This window comes from Mastomys coucha, unplaced genomic scaffold (assembly GCF_008632895.1).
Source record: "Mastomys coucha isolate ucsf_1 unplaced genomic scaffold, UCSF_Mcou_1 pScaffold21, whole genome shotgun sequence".
In the NCBI taxonomy this organism is placed as follows: Eukaryota; Metazoa; Chordata; class Mammalia; order Rodentia; family Muridae; genus Mastomys; species Mastomys coucha.
Window position 1 is genome coordinate 71,791,447 of NW_022196904.1, and position 17,546 is coordinate 71,808,992.

At 41.3% G+C, this 17,546-nt stretch overlaps 1 protein-coding gene and 1 long non-coding RNA gene across 4 annotated transcripts in view; both read left to right on the forward strand.

Annotated features, from left to right (window-relative positions):
* Window positions 1–17,516, forward strand: part of Ramac (RNA guanine-7 methyltransferase activating subunit) — a 30,009-nt gene extending 12,493 nt beyond the window's left edge. The window contains exons 1-3 of one of the 3 annotated variants that reach the window (XM_031387192.1): window positions 11,906–12,040; window positions 16,420–16,616; window positions 17,282–17,516. In XM_031387192.1, coding sequence (XP_031243052.1) covers window positions 16,447–16,616; window positions 17,282–17,468 — 357 coding nt within the window. In that variant the 5' untranslated portion in view covers window positions 11,906–12,040; window positions 16,420–16,446 and the 3' untranslated portion in view covers window positions 17,469–17,516. Of the gene's footprint in view, window positions 1–11,905; window positions 12,041–12,120; window positions 12,344–16,419; window positions 16,617–17,281 lie in introns of those variants that run through there. The other 2 variants (XM_031387193.1, XM_031387190.1) reach the window with 2 other exon arrangements.
* LOC116102492 lies at window positions 10,856–11,844 on the forward strand. The gene is made up of 3 exons (XR_004123199.1): window positions 10,856–10,947; window positions 11,330–11,470; window positions 11,756–11,844. It is a non-coding gene; the product is annotated as an uncharacterized LOC116102492 (long non-coding RNA).
* Window positions 17,517–17,546: the final 30 nt, after the last annotated feature.

Below are 17,546 nucleotides of genomic sequence, written 5' to 3' on the forward strand. Positions count from 1 at the left end.
TGGGAGAATTGGGTTCTGATGATGACAAGTGACCTTGGTTTGTGTTGTTTATTTTCTTACGCTTGCCCTCCCCACCCCACCCCCGGCATCTGGTTAACTCTAGTGTCACCTGCCCTTGCTAAATCTGACTGGAGTCTGTCCTTCCTGTGATCCTGGTTGTGTCAGAACTCCTCAGAGTCAAGCTGTCTCTGTGATTCTGTGATTCTGTGATCCTGTGATTCTGGGCTTGTTAGATCACCTAGGAGTGGGGCTTTCTCTGTGTGTTGTGGGACTGGCTGCAGAGCTTGCGCCCAAGGTCTACTCTGGACACCAGCCCAGACAGACCGGAAGGAACCCGAGTCACTGGGCTGGCAGAGTTGCTGTGTGCCTGGTCCCGCTGGTCCCAGTTACTCGAAGTGTTGGGACAGATGTTGGTTCCTCCTCACCTCTGATCCCCTGAGAGTGTCAGAGTGCCTGGGAGTGGAGCTTCCTCTGGGTGTTGTGGGACTGGTTGCAGAGCTTGCGCCCAAGGTCTGCTCTGGACCCCAGCCCAGACAGACGGGAAGGAACCTGAGTCCTTTTTTTCTTCTTAATATATATGTTTCATAAATCTCAATATTGATACTTTGGAGCGAATGTATGAGTTCATTCACTTATAGTAATAGCACAATAAAGATAATGAAACTGTATAAATTTCTTTTATAAATTAGGATTTCCTATATGCTACTATACTGGCTGGTTTTTGTCAACTCCCACACAAACCTAGACATACCTAGGAAGAGGGAATCATAATTGAGAAAATGCTTCCATTTTCTTGATTAATGACTGATGTTGATGGGCCCTAGCCACTATGGGTGGTGTCATTCCTAGGCAGATAGTACTGATGTTATAAGAAAGCAAGCTGAGAACCATGGAGAGGCTCTTCTCCTGGCTTTAACTTCAGTTCCTGCCTCCAGTTTCCAACCCTGACTTCCCTGGATGAGGGATTGTGACTGTAAGCTGAAAGAAAGCCTTTCCTCCCCAAGTTGCTTTGGTCATGGTGTTTATCATAGCAGTAGAAACCCAAACTAAGACAGATATCATAATTATTCTAGTTTGGACTGGGCAGTGGTGGCACACGCCTTTAATCCTAGCACTTGGGAGGCAGAGGCAGGCAGATTTCTGAGTTCGAGGCCAGCCTGGTCTACAGAGTGAGTTCCAGGACAGCCAGGGCTACACAGAGAAACCCTGTCTCAAAAAAAAAAAAAAAAAAAAAAAAAAAAAAAAAAAAAAAAAAGAAAAAGAAAAAAAAACCACCAAAATTCTAGTTTGTATAATTTTCAAATTATTTATTACTTTAGAAAACTAAATAGAATAGTTAACTGGTGAGATCCAGTTACATAAATTTGAAGCATATATTCTGAGATATGTCTTTATTGTATATGTTTCCAGGGTAAAACTGATTTTAAAAATATTTACGACTATTGATTTATATTATTAGATTAAAAATAACCAGGACTGCAATTAGATATATGGAATTAATGGAAATGTTATATAGAAAGAAAAATTACAAAACATTCTAGACTTTCTGGATATCTCATATCTCTGGATTAAGAACACTTCTGAGGTAGATAAATATAATTGAAAACATCTTGGAAAGTCTATCGGCTTTAAAGCTTTGGTTTTAGTTGTAAGACTTTATATCTGGGGCTGGTGAGATGGCTCAGCGGGTATGAGCACTCACTGCTCTTCCAAAGATCTTGAGTTCAAATCCCAGCAACCACATGGTGGCTCACAACCACCCATAATGCCCTCTTCTGGCACATCTGAAGACAGTTACAGTGCACTTATGTCTAATAATAAATAAATCTTTGGGCCGGAGCAAGTGGGGCGGACCAGAGCGAACAGAGGTCCTAAAATTCAATTCCCAACAACCATATGAAGGCTCACAACCATCTGTATAGCTACAGTTTACTCATATACATAAAATCAATCAATCAATCAATCAATCTGTACACTGCGTGGAGTATGGAATGACTTCTCCATAGCCATTAGGCATCTGAATACCTTCTGAGGATGTCGTCTGGTAAGCTTGACTACTTGGCATTTATTACAAGGCTGACACTGTAACATCACACTTACCTCCTTTGTGCTTCAAAGATAGCTAAGCAACAAACAACGTAAAAAGGAAATACAAACAGAACTCAATACACACTCCTGTCTTGCATTGCAGAGATATTACTGTGTTCCCATGTCTTCATCTATAAACTCTCCCAGGTTTATATGAGTAGAATGGTAGACTGTCTTAACTACATTTTTCCTGACATGGCAGCTAATCATATTTTCATTTTCTCTAGGAAATATTGGTTTTTTCATTAATTAATTAATTTACTTTACATCCTGATCATGACTTCATTTCCTCCTCTCCTCCCACTCCCTCCATCTCACCTCCCCTTCCCCCATCATGGGAAGGACCTAGAGCCTCCACACATACATGATAGATGTACAGCTAGGTCTTCATGTGGGACCCCTAAGAACTGTAACAGTTGCTGTCTCTGACTACATTGCCTGCCTTTGGATCTCTTTTCCCTAACTGGGCTGCCTTATCTAGTCTCAATAGGAAATATTATTGGTGCTCTTTTTAAAAAAAATGACAGCATTGAGTTGGCATTACCTCTCTTGACACCAAAGGAAAACTAGTTGTAGTATAATTTCCATTACTTCATTTTTTTCCAATTAATACTCACCAACGGACATAACAAATTAAAGTTTCCTTTAAGTACTTAATAATAGAGCTAGAGAGATAACTTCTGCTCTTGGAGAAGACTTAAGTTTGGTTCCCAGTACTCTTGTCAGATGACTCCCACCACCATCAGGCCCAGCTGCAAGGGAACCCAACACACTCTTCTGGCCTCCATGGGTATCCACATGCATGTGTACACATGCACGCACACACACACACACACACACACACACACACGCACACACACACACAGACACATATAAATAAAAATAAAAAGTATTTAATGACATTAAATAAGACATTTGTCTTATGTTAAGTCTGTTGGATTATGAAAAGTATTATTTTAAATTATTAAAAGATTATCAATTCTTGGGGTTGGTGAGATAGTTCCAAGGTTAAGAGCACTGACTGCTCTTCTGGAGGTCATGAGTTCAACTCCCAGCAACCACATGATGGCTCACAACCATCCTTAATGAGAAACAAAAAAATCTATGGGCCGAAGCCATAGGGGAGGGGGGACGAGAGGAAGGGGAAGTGGAGCAAGGGAGCAAGAGGGAAAAGGGAAGGGGAGAAAAAGATTACCAATGGTTTAAATATACAAGTTTTTGACTTGCCATATCTTTTATTCTAAATACACTGGCAAATTGGTTATATTATTTCTTAACCTACTTGTCATAGTTACTTTATTAATGTTGTGACAAAACACCATGACCAAGGCAACTTATAAAAGTGTTTAATTGGGCTCATGGTACCAGAGGGTCAGAGTTTATGATGGTGGTGCATGAAGGCATGAACAGCTGAGAGCTCACATCTTGAATTGTAAAGAGCAGGCAGAGAGGCCACACTGGGAATGATATGGGATTTTGAAACTTCAAAGCCTGACCTCAGTGACACACTTCCTCCAAGAAGGCTACACTGTGGAGAGCCTTTTGGGGTGCCGCTTGGCAGGAATCTGACATTGGCCAAGGACAAAGAAGTAAATCCAGGCAGGAATTTTACTTTAGGGCATGGCGAAGAAGTAAGTTCAGGCAGGGACCTGACATTGGCCAAGGACAAGGAAGTAAGAATCTGATTTTAGGGTAGAACAAAGACGTATACTCAGATATCTTGATCATCCTTAGACACACTGGAGTGATCATGGGACTTTGTGTTTATTGTCTTCCTTGATTCCTCATTGTACTACTCACCCTTAATACCTTTATGTAATTAAAATGGTATGAAAGTGGATTGGAAAAAATTAAACCTACCTTCAGTCTCAGAATTGACTGGGGTCATGCTACAATGTTGTCTAACTGTCTTTTTTCTTTTCAATCCTCACTCCTGCACTGGAGAACCTTTTGACTGACTGAGCTGGCTTGGGCACCACACCTCTGAATCCTTCCCAAATAGTCCACCAGCTAGGGACCAAGTATTCCAGCATATGAGCATATATGGGCATTCTCATTCAAACTGCTGCACTAAATTTTGATGAAATTTTAATAACCATCAAATCAATACTCCAAAAGCTAATGAAAACTATTTTCTGGTGGTTAGTTTTAATTAATTTTCCCTAGAGTTATAATTAAAGCTGATAAAATAGACACATAAATCAGGGTGGAGGAATAGCAGGATTGCTATGCCTGTACAGCTACAATTTAAAAGTCTTTCAGTTCCCCCATTTTACTTATTTTATGTGTAGAGACATGAATTGGTGACAAGAGGTGTATGAATAATAATTTGGGATACTTACCTTTTAGAAAGGAGCATCAATATTCATACAGCAATGAATTTCCTAGTTTGAAGGCTGTTCAGTTGTCTGATTTCTAGATTAATCTGTATCATCAAAGTAAATTAAAGAAGACTGCAGGTTACATGCTTTCTGAAGTGCTTCTGTGTCAAATGGTTGATATTAAAATCTCATGACGTAGTGCGAGGTACACCCTCCAGACACGCCTAAGGAATGAAGGATGTTGGTCCTATTCCACAGACACTTGCTCTGCCATGTTCATTGCAGCTCTATTCACAATAGGTAAGAAATGGAAACAGCCTGTGTGTCCCTCAACTGATGAATGGATAAGGAAAATGTGGCACATCTACTCTATGGAATACTATCCAGATGAATAGAAAAATAAAATCATGAAATCCTCATGTAAATAGATGGAACTAGGAAAGATCATATTGAGTGAGGTAACCCAGACCCAGGAAGACAAGCATCACATGTTCTCTCTCATCTGAGGTTCCTAGCTCCAAATCTTCAGATGTGAGTACATAATCTTGAGTAATTGCAGAAACCAGGAAAGTGAAAAGAGACCATTGTAGGGCTGGATGGAACAACAGAGAGGGGAATAGTGGGGGGAAATGCTCTACAGTGAGGAGTGAGGAAATGGAGGTAGGTAATTAGAGGGGGAGAAGGAAATATTGAAGGAAGGATAGGATAAAAATAAGGATGTCTGAAAAAGTCATAAGGAATTATACTGTTACATATCAACTAAAACCTTATATTACATGTACATCTGTATATACATATATTCAACGAAAAAGTTCCACCTGGAATGACAATGTTCTCCACAAGAACCATAGACTATCAAACAAAAATCCCAATACCAAGAATGAAAATTGTTGGTCAGGGGCTGGTGAGATAGCTCAGCGGGTAAGAGCATTCACGGCTCTTCCAAAGGTCCTGAGTTCAAATCCCAGCAACCACATGGTAGCTCACAACCATCCGTAATGAGATCTGATTCTCTTTATCTGGGCGGTGGTGGTGCACGCCTTTAATCCTAGCACTTGGGAGGCAGAGGCAGGCAGATTTCTGAGTTCAAGGCCAGCCTGATCTACAGAGTTCCAGGACAGACAGAAACCCTGTCTTGAAAGAAAAGAAAAGAAAAGAAAAGAAAAGAAAAGAAAAGAAAAGAAAAGAAAAGAAAAGGAAAGGAAAGAAAAGAAAATTGTTGGTCAGTGTTTTGAATGTTGGTCAGTGTTTTCAAAGGCACTCTCATGACTCGTTCTAAGCTATGCTGCTGCCCTTCAAACCCTCCAGCTCCAGAGGTGGAAGGTAAGCCCCTATTGCTGATGACTCCATGCACTTTGGACACAGAACCCAGAGGACTTGAACTGAATCTGAACTAAAATCCTCCTCCCCAAGAACTAGCTATCATGTTTCTAGAAGGCCCCATGCAAGCTCTCAAAGGAGGAAAGCAACCAATAGCCCTCCCTTGCTATGATGCCCGTGAACTACAACAATGACCAGGATGGCCCCATAACCCTAAGAGTCCAATAGTGGCACACATACTTTGATGGTAATGAATAGCTTTCTAAGGACTTAAGGCTGGCTCAAGAGGGAAGTCATGCTTGGTACTGAAAAGCTAGCCAAGTTAAGTACCCAGAGCCAGTGATCTCATAGATCTTGGAGGAAAACCTACAACCATCACTTTACAAAAGCAACATAGTCCCTAGCTACATTGTAAATATCTATCATTACCCACAGATAAGTATGGTTCTCACTCCTCATCAAGAAGACTTCTCTTTGCAAGATAGAGACCATATCAGAATTCCACAACCAATCAAAATGCAGAGTTGTAGAGCCCAGTCCCAATGATGCATCTACAACCCAGCTCCTGAACCTATGGCTCAGGGAAGATGTGAAGGAGCAGGCAGGGAGGGTCAGAGGACCAGTGGGCTTGCTGTGAGATTGTGTCTCTTAGAAATGGCAAAGAAGCTACTGTAATCATGAAATCTCATCAAGAGGGCTGCCTAAACATGACCCAAACAAGGATGACACCCTTATGCATGCTAACATACAACGGGGACCACTTACAAGGCGCTACAGGCAAGGAAGGAGAGCAGGAGAAATAGTCTTCCTCTGGGAAAAGCACACCAACTGGTTACCTGGCACCAGAGGTCAGCCCTGAACACATGTACCTAAAAGTAACATTACACAGACTGAATGGGTTGTAGTTATATATTTAGGAATATGTAAGTATGCACAGACATATGTGCAACAACAATGAAAAAAAAGCCGTGAATTTCGAAGCGAGCAAGAGGAGACATGGAAGGAATTGAGTGGGGGAAGGAAGGATGAAGGATGCAATTAGCTCAAATTTTTAAAAGATTATTTAAAAAAAAAAAAAAGAAAAAAGGATACCAGGACATGTTTTACCTTTAATTTTGGAAGTAAAACTACTAGACAAGGAATTGGGGCTTTGTATTTACCAGGACCCGTTGACTGACTATTGGTGGCTATGACTGTTTTAGCTACACCACCTATCGCCAGCCCCGTGGAAAAGGGTTTGCCTTTGTACTTTAAACTCTGAATCAGATTGAAAGTGTGGAAATGTTGCTACACTGAAAACGGTACCAGGTAGACACTGGTAATTGGTAATGGTGTATTTTGCTCCTGGTTGCAAAATGAAGATTGGTAGCTATTGATTTTGAGCAACATCTTTACCTAATTTGGTATCATGGCTTGGTAAATGGTACTCATGGCTCTGTAAGTTTTCATATTTGAGATTTATAAAAAGATATCACAGGTGGAGGAGAAAGTTGAACTCCAGGATGGCACCAGGGTTAGTGATGTTAGTTCTCTCTTCATTAGTGGGCAATGGGCCATATATCTGATGAAGGGGTAGACACGAGTACTCTTAGAGGAAAAGAGGCCTTAAAATGGAGCCTATCTGCATCCAAATAGAAGCTGTATGGAGTACGGAGAGTGCCTTTATGAAATGTGCGTGGTCTTTTTGTTTGTTTGTTTTTTGTTTTTTGTTTTTCGAGACAGGGTTTCTCTGTGTAGCCCTGGCTGTCCTGGGACTCACTCTGTAGACCAGGATGGCTTCAAACTCAGAAATCCACCTGCCTCTGCCTCCCAAGTGCTGAGATTAAAGGTGTGCGCCACCACTGCCTAGCTATGGCTGTGTTTTCAATATCAGAGAATATTTGCTATAATGTGGAGTAAGAATTTTTTATTGCTTAACTTTCAGAGGAAAAAGTGTTTTTTAAAGGTGAATATTTAAAATATGCTTTAAACTTACTGCTCTTTCAAAGGAGCTGGTTTTGGTTATCAGCAATCACAAGGCTGCATATGATCACCTGTAACTCCAATTCCAGGAGATCCTTTTCTGCCCTCAATTTTCCTACACATACATGGTGCACACATGCAGGTTCACACAGAGACACATAATTTTTAAAAATTTTAAATGTGCCTTTTTAAAAAAAACAAAATGTCTTGCTCTATAGCCTAGGTAAGCCTAAAAAACTCACTGCCTAGCCCAAGCCAGTCCAGTCCAGGCCAAGTTGCCCTCCAACTTGGGGAAACCCTCCAAATGCTGAGATTACATGCATGAGCCACCATATCTGGCTAAACTCTGCTTTTGATGAGATATTACAAATAAATGTGCTTACTGCCTTCTCATGCACACGGATACATAAAATATAAGTAAGTGACATTAATGTTTATAGTTCAGAAAGATGTCAATATCATAAAAATATAGCTTAATACCACAGAAGTAAAAAACTTTCATTTTTATTTAATATGTATATGAGTATGTTTTCATGAGTTTATGTGCACACGGGTGCCCAAGGAGACCAATGAGCACTGGATTTCCTAGAACTGGAGGTGGTGAATCACTTGATTAGATGCTGGGAACTGAATCCAGATTCTCTGCAAGAGCAGTAAGTGTTCTTAACTGCTGAGCCTCCTTTTCAGCCTGTGTGTGTGTGTGTGTGTGTGTGTGTGTGTGTGTGTGTGTGTATACATATATATTTAAAAAGAGAGTATGTGTTAGCAAATGCTTTCAGGTACCTATTAGTCACATTTAAAATTTATCTATTTTTATTTTATAACAAAATTAGCCTTCTAAAGGATTCAGAGAGCTATTTATCTTTTATAACATATATAATAAATAATGTCCCAAGGCTAGTAGTTCACTAAATCTTATTGAAGATGTATACATACACCGCACACCATATGTATATGTATGTATGTATATGTATATATATATGCACACATAAGCATACTATGTATAAGCATGTAAACCTTTTAGCATCCCTGAAACTGTGATATGCCTTCAGTTGATGTATTTGTATTATGAAAACATTAATGTTAATAGACAGTATTATACATCTTGATATAACTGTGTCTTACAGGAAATTATAGCCTTGATTTGAGGAAATATGGCCCTGAGACAAGATCTGTGACCCAGTAATTAAAAAGAGTCTAGTAGTACAATAAATGGTGTGCTTTGCAGGAGCATGACCTGGCCTCAAGCGCTGTTTCTGCTGTCCTCAGCAGGCTTTGGACAGTAAGCACTTCCAAATCTTGGTTCCTTGCGTGTCTCTCTTGCTGGGATAGTGACACAAGACTCATGGGACTGGGGACGAGTCTTTAAAACCCACAGCACGTAGTCCTTGGTCTGTGCCTGGTTTTCAGTACTTGAGACACTCAGAAAAAAGTTACAGAAGCTGACGATCATTTCTGCTAATTGCTTCTCTATTTACGGGAACAGGGGTTTAGGAAGAAACTCGACCGATTCACTTTTGAAATTTATTTTTCTCAGGCTTATTTCTAGTGTGCATGTACATTCATGGTGAGAGAGGGAGAGACCTTTGCCACAGTGCACATATGGAGGTCAGAAGACAACTTGCAGGAGTCAGTTCTCACCTTCCACCAGATGGGTTCTAGGGATGGAACTCAAGGTTATCTTAGCGGCAAGTGCTCTTATCCACTGGGCCATTTCATTGGTCCTTGGATGGTTGGTTTTTTGTTTTTGTTTTTGTTTTTATGGGGGTCCCTTGCAGACTTGACTTCCCAATCCACCCTCTCCACTTCCTGAGTTCTGTGATTACAGGAGTTCACCACAACATCGGGCTGATTGTTTAAATGGAATGTTTTCGTTTTATTGACAGTGTGATTATTCACTTTGGCTTCTAACTTTTACATTTATAAGTGCCCCCCTCATTAAATGCAATCTTTTGGAACTCCACACTAAATGCTGTGGAAAGGGGAGTATAAAATGTTGGGTTCCCCAGTGACTTTGCCCTTAACTGTTAACCAATCCAAGAAACTGATCAGGACAAGACTCTGTTTATAAATATGTAATTCTCTCACGTGGTGATTATCACACCCATCATTGCTACTTTTATGATGAACTATTAAACCAGGTATTTTTAAGAAGTCTCGCGTAGCTGAGTGTGACCTTGAACCCATCATCCCATCTCCACCTCCCTAGGGCTGGGTGGGCGTCCCCACTGTGCTCTTCGTCACTTTGTGCTCTAACCTGCTTTTATACTTCGAATAAATGAAACTGAAATTCCTCCAGTGCCAACTCTGAGGCCGGAAGAAGTGGACTCCCCACCGCTTCCCAGGCATGTTTGTCTTCCTCACCTACTCAAGTACTGATACTGTTTCCGTGACACGTGACACGCACCCCCACCTCAACACTGGCCTATTTTTGTTACATTGATATTTCTAAACTATGGCCTGGATAGTTTAGAACACAGTTCCACTGTTCATCCCACAAGTATGTCCTGAGTGCTTACTTTATGAAAAGCATGGTGTTTTATACTAGTAACATGTACAAACAAATTAAAGGTGTGTATAAATAACTATAGCCCACAGTCAGAAAGCGGCACTAACACATAAAGTTCAGAAGGTAAGGTAGAACCCAGGGCTGGCAAGATGGCTCAGCGGGTGAGAGCACACTGACTGCTCTTCCGAAGGTCCAGAGTTCAAATCCCAGCAACCATGTGGTGGCTCTCAACCACCCATAATGAGATCTGATGCCCTCTTCTGGCATGTCTGAAGATGGCTACAGTGTAGTTATTTATAATAATAAATAAATCTTTAAAAAAAAAAAAAAGGTGGCGCGTGCATTTGTAGGGGAGTGGTAATATTCAAGCATAAGGGAACATTGGCAAGCTATAAAAACATGAGTATTCATGAACTACTGCTTTTGTTCTGGTGAGTGAGGGAATGAAAGAGAAACATCAGAAAATAGAATTTTGAACCCAAATTAAGATTGTTGGCCTTGGCAGCAAGGAGTTATTGAATATCTTGCATCCCAGCTGTGCTTGCATATGGCTATAACTATGGCAGTTGTGTGAAGATATGATGGTGAGGGGGAGTGACTTAGGGAGAAGGGCATAGTTGCGCTGTTCAGGGAGTGTGGAGAGAACTTGGCTGGGGTGGAGTCAGTGGGTATGTGAGTGGATGAAAGCCAGAGTTACAAGGACTAAACAACAGAACGTGACGTCTGACTGGGGCGTGGAAAGAAAAGGTATCCAGTTTTGTTTTGTTTTGTTTTAGGATGTATTTTATTTATATGACTACATTGTGGTTGTTTCCAGACACACCAGAAGAGGGTATCAGATACCTTTACAGATGGTTGTGAGTCACCATATGGTTGCTGGGAATTGAACTCAAGACCTTTGGAAGAGCAGTTTGTGGTCTTAACCACTGAGCCATCTCTCCAGCCCATTTAAAAAAATTATTTATTTTATGTATGTGAGTACACTGTCACTGTCTTCAGACACACCAGAAGAGGGAAGGCATCCGATCCCCTTACAGATGGCTGTGAGCCACCACTTGGTTGCTGGGAATTGAACTCAGGATCTTTGGAAGAGCAGTCAGTGCACTTAACCACTGAGCCATCTCTCCAGCCCTAAGGTATCCGATTTTAACACGTAACTTTCCAAGCTGATTGCATTCCCAAGAAGAGGGCAAAGCCTGGGAAGCAACCTGAGAAAGGGTCAAGTTAACACCTGCCATTTCCACACTTGAAAACAACCGAGAAGAAACAGGTAAGACCTTGGGAGGGAGCGGAATGCGGACAGTGGAGGAGTGGGTGCGTTTCTGCAGAAACACAGACAATGGGCCACAGGAGCCTTACTGAGGAGGCCTGCACAGTACCGGGTGGCCATCGCCCAAACACTGCAGTCGCGGCTGCTCCTCCCTCGCTCCCACTTCGGGGTCTCCATGGACAAGCAGCCTTCCCTCCTAGTCCTGTTCTCAGCCTTTCCGTACACACCATCCGGCACTGCGGGTTCGAGGGATTTTATAGATAACATCTTTTACCCGTCGGTCAGCAGGCAGGCTGGCTGCGGAATGACAGCACGCTCGACCCTGGAGGAGGCTCCGCCAGAGTTTGACTACGAGAGGCGTGACAGAAGGAAAAACAAAAAACAAAAAACAAAAAACAAAAACGCGACGGGTTCCAGATATCGCGGGACTTGGCAGGGGCCTCCGGCTTGTGCGCTCCGGAAGCGGAAGTCGGATCGTGAGGGATTCCTGAGCGTTTGGTTGCCTTGGAGAGCGGGGTGGGGTGCTGCTGAGTGGACGCCCGAGGCCTGTCCAGTGCGTCCGGCTGGAGGGTGAGCACAGCCCTGGAGGGATGAACCTCCCACCGGGGCGGCGGAGGGCCTGGGGGCGGGCGGCGGGTGAGGCCCGAGGTCGCTGCCCCTCGGAGCCTGGCCGGGCAGGTCGGCTCTTTCCGGTGCTTCTGGAGCGAGCCGCTTTGTCCCAGCCGTCGTGAGCCTCGCGCGGGTCCGCTAAGCTGTCCGGCTGGGGAAGGAACCCTGGTCTGTTCTCTGGAGAGCAGCCGAACCAGGCTTGGAGGACCCCAGCCTTGCAAGGCTCAGTGTGAAGAAATCAGTGGGGTTCAAGTACAATGAAAGGTGTGGGCCACAGCGACCAAGAGCGTGCGTCCTCAGGTTGCTGGTGCGTGAACCAGCGGGTCGACGCTGAGGCTTGTCGCCTGCCGTAGGTCCTGAGTGGAAGAGCGACTGTGGTTCCTCGTTGGGCTGCTAGGGGTCAGATTCTTGAGTCTTTAATCCTGCCCACTCGAATCGAGGCGTGTATGCACTCGCTCCGTCTGCACACGTCTTGTCTGTCTGCGGGTTGTGTGTGCTGGTGCCCGCGAAGGCCAGAAGAGGGCGTCGGATCCCCAGGAGTTACAGCGTGGGTGCTGGGATCTGATCTGTGGTCCTTGGGGAGAGTAGTGAGTGCTCCCGACTACGGAGCACTCCAACTCTCCCCCTCTCTTTTGAGGTTTCCTTCAAGACCCTCCCCCCCAGCCATATTTTCTTAATATCATTTCTATTATTTCTTTTATATATTATATAATCCTATTTTATATATTATGAAATTGTTGTGCTTTATATTATGTGATTATTATACATTTATTGTATATTTTTAAATCATAATAACATTTTTCCTTTCCCCCTTTCAGACCCTCCCTTTTATTCCCCCCAGCTCTTTCAAATTCATAGGGTCTTTAGTTGTACCTATGTAGACATATACAACCTGCTCAGTTCGTATATTGTTATTTATGTGTGTGTTTTCAGGGCTAAGCATGTGGTATTGGGTAACCAGTTGGTGTGCTCTTCCCTGGAGAAGAAAGACCATTTCTCTTGCTCTTAGCATTCCTTAGTTGCCTTTAGTTCTTTGTTGAGGCCTCTTGAGTTTTCCTTCTTCCACATTAGCTTGTCTTTTGGTAATGTTGGCACCAGCTCATATTTAATCAACCTAAACATTAAACAGTATAATTGTCTCAAATCCTTGGGTTAAGTAAAGCTTGCATTAAGGTTTTGTTTCAATTCCATTCTCATGAATAAGTATGAAGATGCCTATGGGGTAGGGTATGGGGAAAATAGAATAGTACATTATCCTTGCCTTGTGAATTTACTGTCTGTCTTAATTGAGAATGGGGCATTCTTCTGGTGGCCTCTGTGGTTTGTTTGGAAACGTGGACACTTAATTAGTTGGGAGTTTTCCTTGTCTTGTTTTGAGACAGTGTCTCTCTACATAGCTCTGGCTGTCCTGAAACATATTCTGTAGACCAGCCTAGCCTCAAACTCATAGAAATCCACCTGACTCTTCCTCCAAAGTGCTGGGTTTAAGGCATGTGTCACTACACTCCATCTAGTTGGATTTATTCTAAACTCATTTGGGTTTTGGTATTTAATATTAGTTTGCCAATACCAGGCACAAGGAGGTATAATAAATAAGGCAGAATCTAAGTAGTAGCCTGAAAGGTAAAATATCCAAGTACTGTTTCTTGTATTTAGTGAATAATGACAAAGCAATGAAGAAGCTATCTTCCAGTTAATCAGCTCATTAAAAGCTTTATTAAAAGTGTAATTAGTACAAGGAAAAATGAGTTGAGGATATCAGGGGAAAGATATGGTTTTAAGCTTTTAGCATGATGCTAAATATGCCTCAAATCATAAAATAGGTTTTGGTCCTCTCTCTTTGCCAAGGCTGGTTTTGTACTTCCAAGCTCAGTTGATCCTCCTGCCTCAGACCTAGGAATGCTAAGTCTACAACATGGGCCATTTTCCCTGCCCGGTTTAGAAGCTTTGAGGCATTCAGCAGAAACACGAATTTGAATTAGAAAAGCTAGGGCATGGAAAAGCTCAACAGCGCTTGGTCACAGAAGACTGGGAAGTGCGAACTACCTATGTAATTCTGCAGTTTCAAGGTCTTAGATGAAGATTAAAAGTGAACTCTGTTACTCTGGTTTCTTGAGGATTAGACCTGCAGGTTAAGCAAAATCTTTTCCTTTAGGTAGAAGATGAAAGAAATTTTATTTTTTTAATGTATCCATATATTGTGTAGAAAAATCAGCTGTTAAGAGATTATTAACTATTATATTCATTTGTGTATGGGTCTGTGTATCATAGTACACATGTGAAGATCAGAGGACAACTGGTGGGGGAGTCTGTTCTCTGTTTCTGCCATATGGGACCTGAGGTTTGAACTATTAGCCTTGGCCACAAGGACCTTTATTTACCAGCCCAAATTATACTTTTTATATCCATTAGACAGTATCTTACTTATTATTGTTAGATGTTTTTCATTTCTCACAGAATCTAGAGTAATAATACATTGCATTTGATTATAAAATAGTTACCCATAATTTTTAATAGCAATGCATCTAAATGTCAGTTTTGATATATGTGCTTGGATTGGTGTCAGACTCCTGGATTCAAGTAACATCAGTATCCAAAGTAGCTGAGACTACAGGTATTCATTTAGGAAGCTATACCCAGCTTCCACATTTTCTTTATTTACCTTTGTTTGGGGAAGAGGGAATGGGGAATGGGGGCTGGTTTATTGTTGTTGTTTTAAACAGTCTTTGTTTTGTTTTTGGTTTTTGAGACATGATTTCTCTGTGTAGTCTTGGCTGTCCTGGAACTTACCAGTGTATAGGCTTTGAACTCAGAGATCTACCTGCCTCTACCTCTGAAATATTGGGATTAAAGGCATGTGCCAAAGGCACCTACAAAAGACAGGGTCTTCCTTTATAACCTAAGTTGGTCTCAAACTCAAAATTCTTAGGTTTCAGCCTCCTGAGTGCTGTGATTACAGCTGATTCAATTATTCAAGATTCTTAAAAATTCCAATTTCTCATTTTATAGTTAATTCTTAGTCAATTGCAGTTCTGCTTCATTTCTTATTACTATAAAACAATTGTCTGATATCTGAATCCAGTTCTCTTTTTGGTTCTTTATGCCATTGTCTGGTTTGCCAATATCAATTATTTTTTAGTCTCTTACCTTGTATGGTAATCTTTTCTAGTTGGTTTCTTTGTGTGTACCAGAAACATTGTTCATGTTCATCTTCATCTCTTACTTTGATGTGGGGGCCATAGCTCTCTGTAAATTCATTGTACCCTTACTCACCTTTCTAGTAGTTCGTGTGGCACTATAATGTGTGTGTAATCACTTGCAGGAAGCCTGATAATTATCCTTTATTTCTCCTTCCATATCTTGTTGGTGACTATTTCTTCCTGGAATTCTTTTAAAATTGCTTTCTTAGTCCTTAACTCACATTAACCTTTCAGTATGTTATCTATATTAACAGCAATCTACCTTTACTTTAGTTTCACTAGTCTCTACCTAGTCCTTCTAAATAGTGAATTGGATCTTCTTTTTATTTTTGTGTATGGCCTTTGCTGGCCTGGAATTAACTGTAGACTAGGTTGGCCTGCAGTTCTTCCTGCCTCTGCTTCCTGTTTACAGGTATAATTACCACATAGGACGATAGATTGGATCTTACCTTCTTAAGTCACTAATAATTCCCATTGCCTATCAGAAAGAAGATACAAAATTATTTGCATTGAATAAACGTTTTTCACAGTTTAATTACCTCTCTAGTTTTATTTCCTGATGTCTTCTGCTTCCCCCTTTCTGTTTACATCATATCTGTCTCCCTTATGCTTTTTGTTATGTGTGTATGGGTGTGGGTTGCCTGTGGAAGCCAGATGTCCACTTGAGGCTTGTTCTTCGGGAACTATGTACCTTGATATTTTGAACTGGGTCCTTTCACTGGAACCTGGGACTTACCATTTAGCTAGGCTGGCTGGCCAGCAAGCTCCAGGGATCTGCTTATGTCTTCATTCCCAACACTAGGATAAGCCTATACCACTGGCCTGGCTTTTCATACACGTACTAGAGAGCAAATTCAGGTCCATAGTCTTATAGGACAAGCATGTTGAGCTATCCTCCCCAGCATTATATATGTCTCTTTTTTTGACTGGTGACTCTGGGAGGTATGGCCATGGTATTTATTGTTCATCTTAGTATTGCAGGCTCCAGTAGCATAGTGTAGTCAAGAACTGTTGAACTGAATGCCTACAATCTTAAGTTTAAAAATACATAGGGACATTTGTTAATATGCTATCCAAAATTGTTCACTTCTTTTTTTTTAATCAGCTGATAAATCAGTGTTTTTTTTTAAATTCTTACAGATCTTAAAAATTGTACAGAATTTCAAGATGAGTGATACTTCTGAAGTGATTCCAATTTTTGAAGAGATGTTTGCAAGCAGATTCACACAAGATGACAAAGAATATCAGGAATACTTAAAACGCCCTCCTGAATCCCCTCCAATTGTTGAGGAATGGAATAGCAGAGCTGGTGGTAACCAAAGAAATAGAGGCAACTGGTATGTGTTTTTTCTGCAAGATAAATGCAGAGGGTGATCAGGGAGAAGAGACCTTTAATACAGTTGCTCACAAAGCCAGCTAGAGTAGCAACCAGTACCTAGAACATAATAAGCATATAAATACTTGTTTTTTATATCTTGTTTAAGCCAGGCATAGTAATGTAAACCATACTTTCAGTACTTGGGAGGCTGGGGCAATAGGATTATGAGTTCTAGGCCAGCCTGGGCCAAACAGGAAAACCCTGTCTCAAACTAATGCTTTTTTTATAAATATACTTTATAAAATTATAGATAAAATTATAGAGTTTTGTGCTTGATATCATAAAGAAGGTTGTGTTATGATTACCTTAAAAATTTTATAAAATGAGGTGGAAAATTAAATATAGTAATTCAAAACAATAAATGACACTGATGTTATGTATGCATTTAATAGGTGTCAGTTTGATCACAATCGGACTTGTTTCTTGCCTCTGTCCTATAAAAGGTGTCCAGTGTGATGCTAGAAGAATCACTTAAATCTTAGGAAAATCTGACTAGTGCTGTGCTGTGCCACAGAGAAAGAGCCTCAATTACTGTGTATTACATCAAGAACTCAATTGCACTAGGATTGGTTTCTTGTTTTTATTTTTTAAGGGGAAGCTAATATTTTTGTCTTCTTTTGGTAGGCTGCAAGACAACAGACAGTTTAGAGGTAGGGATAACAGACGAGGATGGCCAAGTGACAATCGGTCAAATCAGTGGCATGGACGGTCATGGGGTAACAACTACCCACAGCAGAGACCAGAGCCCTACTATCAACAACAGTACACACAGTATGGCCACAACCAGCGGCCTCCATATGGTTACTACTGACAGAATTGTCGGCAGCTTTTAACAAAGACCTTTTATTTTGACAACATGCTAAATCCTTGTGTGTCTTCTGTTGGTCAC